General features: G+C 61.3%; 1 protein-coding gene across 1 annotated transcript in view; it reads right to left on the reverse strand.

The window, feature by feature from the left end:
• Positions 1 to 22: 22 nt before the first annotated feature.
• Positions 23 to 1146, reverse strand: part of GALE (UDP-galactose-4-epimerase) — a gene marked incomplete at its 3' end in the record, with an annotated part of 1665 nt that continues 541 nt past the window's right edge. The window contains exons 3-7 of the mRNA XM_010174181.1: positions 1014 to 1127; positions 636 to 812; positions 393 to 506; positions 228 to 294; positions 23 to 108 (exon numbers count right to left, since the gene is read on the reverse strand). Coding sequence (XP_010172483.1) covers positions 23 to 108; positions 228 to 294; positions 393 to 506; positions 636 to 812; positions 1014 to 1127 — 558 coding nt within the window. The remainder of the gene's footprint in view (positions 109 to 227; positions 295 to 392; positions 507 to 635; positions 813 to 1013; positions 1128 to 1146) is intronic.

Genomic DNA, 1146 nt, shown 5'->3' on the forward strand with positions numbered 1-1146 from the left:
CCGACAACAACCCTCTTGGTACCTTGCAGCCGCAGTTCTCCTTGAGCTTCTTCAAAGCAGCAATATGGCCCTTGGCCAAATCCACGACATGGATGTAATCCCTGACTCCTGTGGGAACACAGAGGGTGAGTGCAAATCCCCCCTGCCCCGAGTGTGGCTTTGCTAGGGAGCTGCACTGGCTGCCCCGGGGGACGGGGTGTCTCTGCTCCACCCATTCTGTGTCGTACCAGTTCCATCGACCGTCTTGTAGTCATTCCCAAACACACTCAGGAATTCTCGGCGTCCCACTGCCACCTGCACAGAGGGACAAGCCCACGAGAACACTGTCAGCCTGTGCCCCACGCAGGCACAGCCAGCCCAGGGGTCCTCTAAAGCTGCAGCGGGGGCAGTACCTGCGCCACGTAGGGCATGAGGTTGTTTGGGATCCCCTGAGGATCTTCTCCGATCATGCCCGACTCGTGAGCACCGATGGGGTTGAAATAGCGCAGGAGAACGGCGTTCCAGTCCTGGGGAGACACAAACGTGGCTGCCTGGGGAGGGGGTAGCGCTGCACGGCCCTGCCTGGTCACCCCAGAATGCTCCAGTGGGAAGAGATCCCAGTTCCCAGCCTTGAGTGCCCTGGAGCAGCTCCTCACCTTCTCTGCTTTGCAGAGATCTTGAATCATCTCCTCGATGAAGTACTTGGATTTGCCGTAGGGGTTGGTGCAGCCTCCAACCGGGTGGTTCTCATCCAGGGGCAGGTACCTGGGGTCTCCGTAGACGGTGGCAGAGCTGCTGAACACGATGTTCCTCACGCCATGGGCTTTCATGGTCTGGGGAGGAGAGACCAACTGCCACTGAGCCAGCGAGCTCTGCGCCCTCCAGCTCAGCTGCGCAGCTCAGTCCTCCCCAGGGAGCAGCTCCCACCACACAGCACGTGGCACCCCTGGGACAAGGACCAGGCTCCCCACCAGCACAGCCACCCCAGAGCAGGATCACACCCAGCACCCGTGTGGCCTCCTGGCCCTGCTCACCTCCAGCAGCCGGATGGTCCCGGTGAGGTTCACCCTGTAGTACTCCAGAGGCTTCTGCACAGACTCCCCCACTGCCTTCAGCCCCGCAAAGTGCATCACGGCTGAGAAACGGTGCTGCACAGGGGGGAAGGGG

This window comes from Antrostomus carolinensis, unplaced genomic scaffold (assembly GCF_000700745.2).
Source record: "Antrostomus carolinensis isolate BGI_N321 unplaced genomic scaffold, ASM70074v2 scaffold36138, whole genome shotgun sequence".
In the NCBI taxonomy this organism is placed as follows: Eukaryota; Metazoa; Chordata; class Aves; order Caprimulgiformes; family Caprimulgidae; genus Antrostomus; species Antrostomus carolinensis.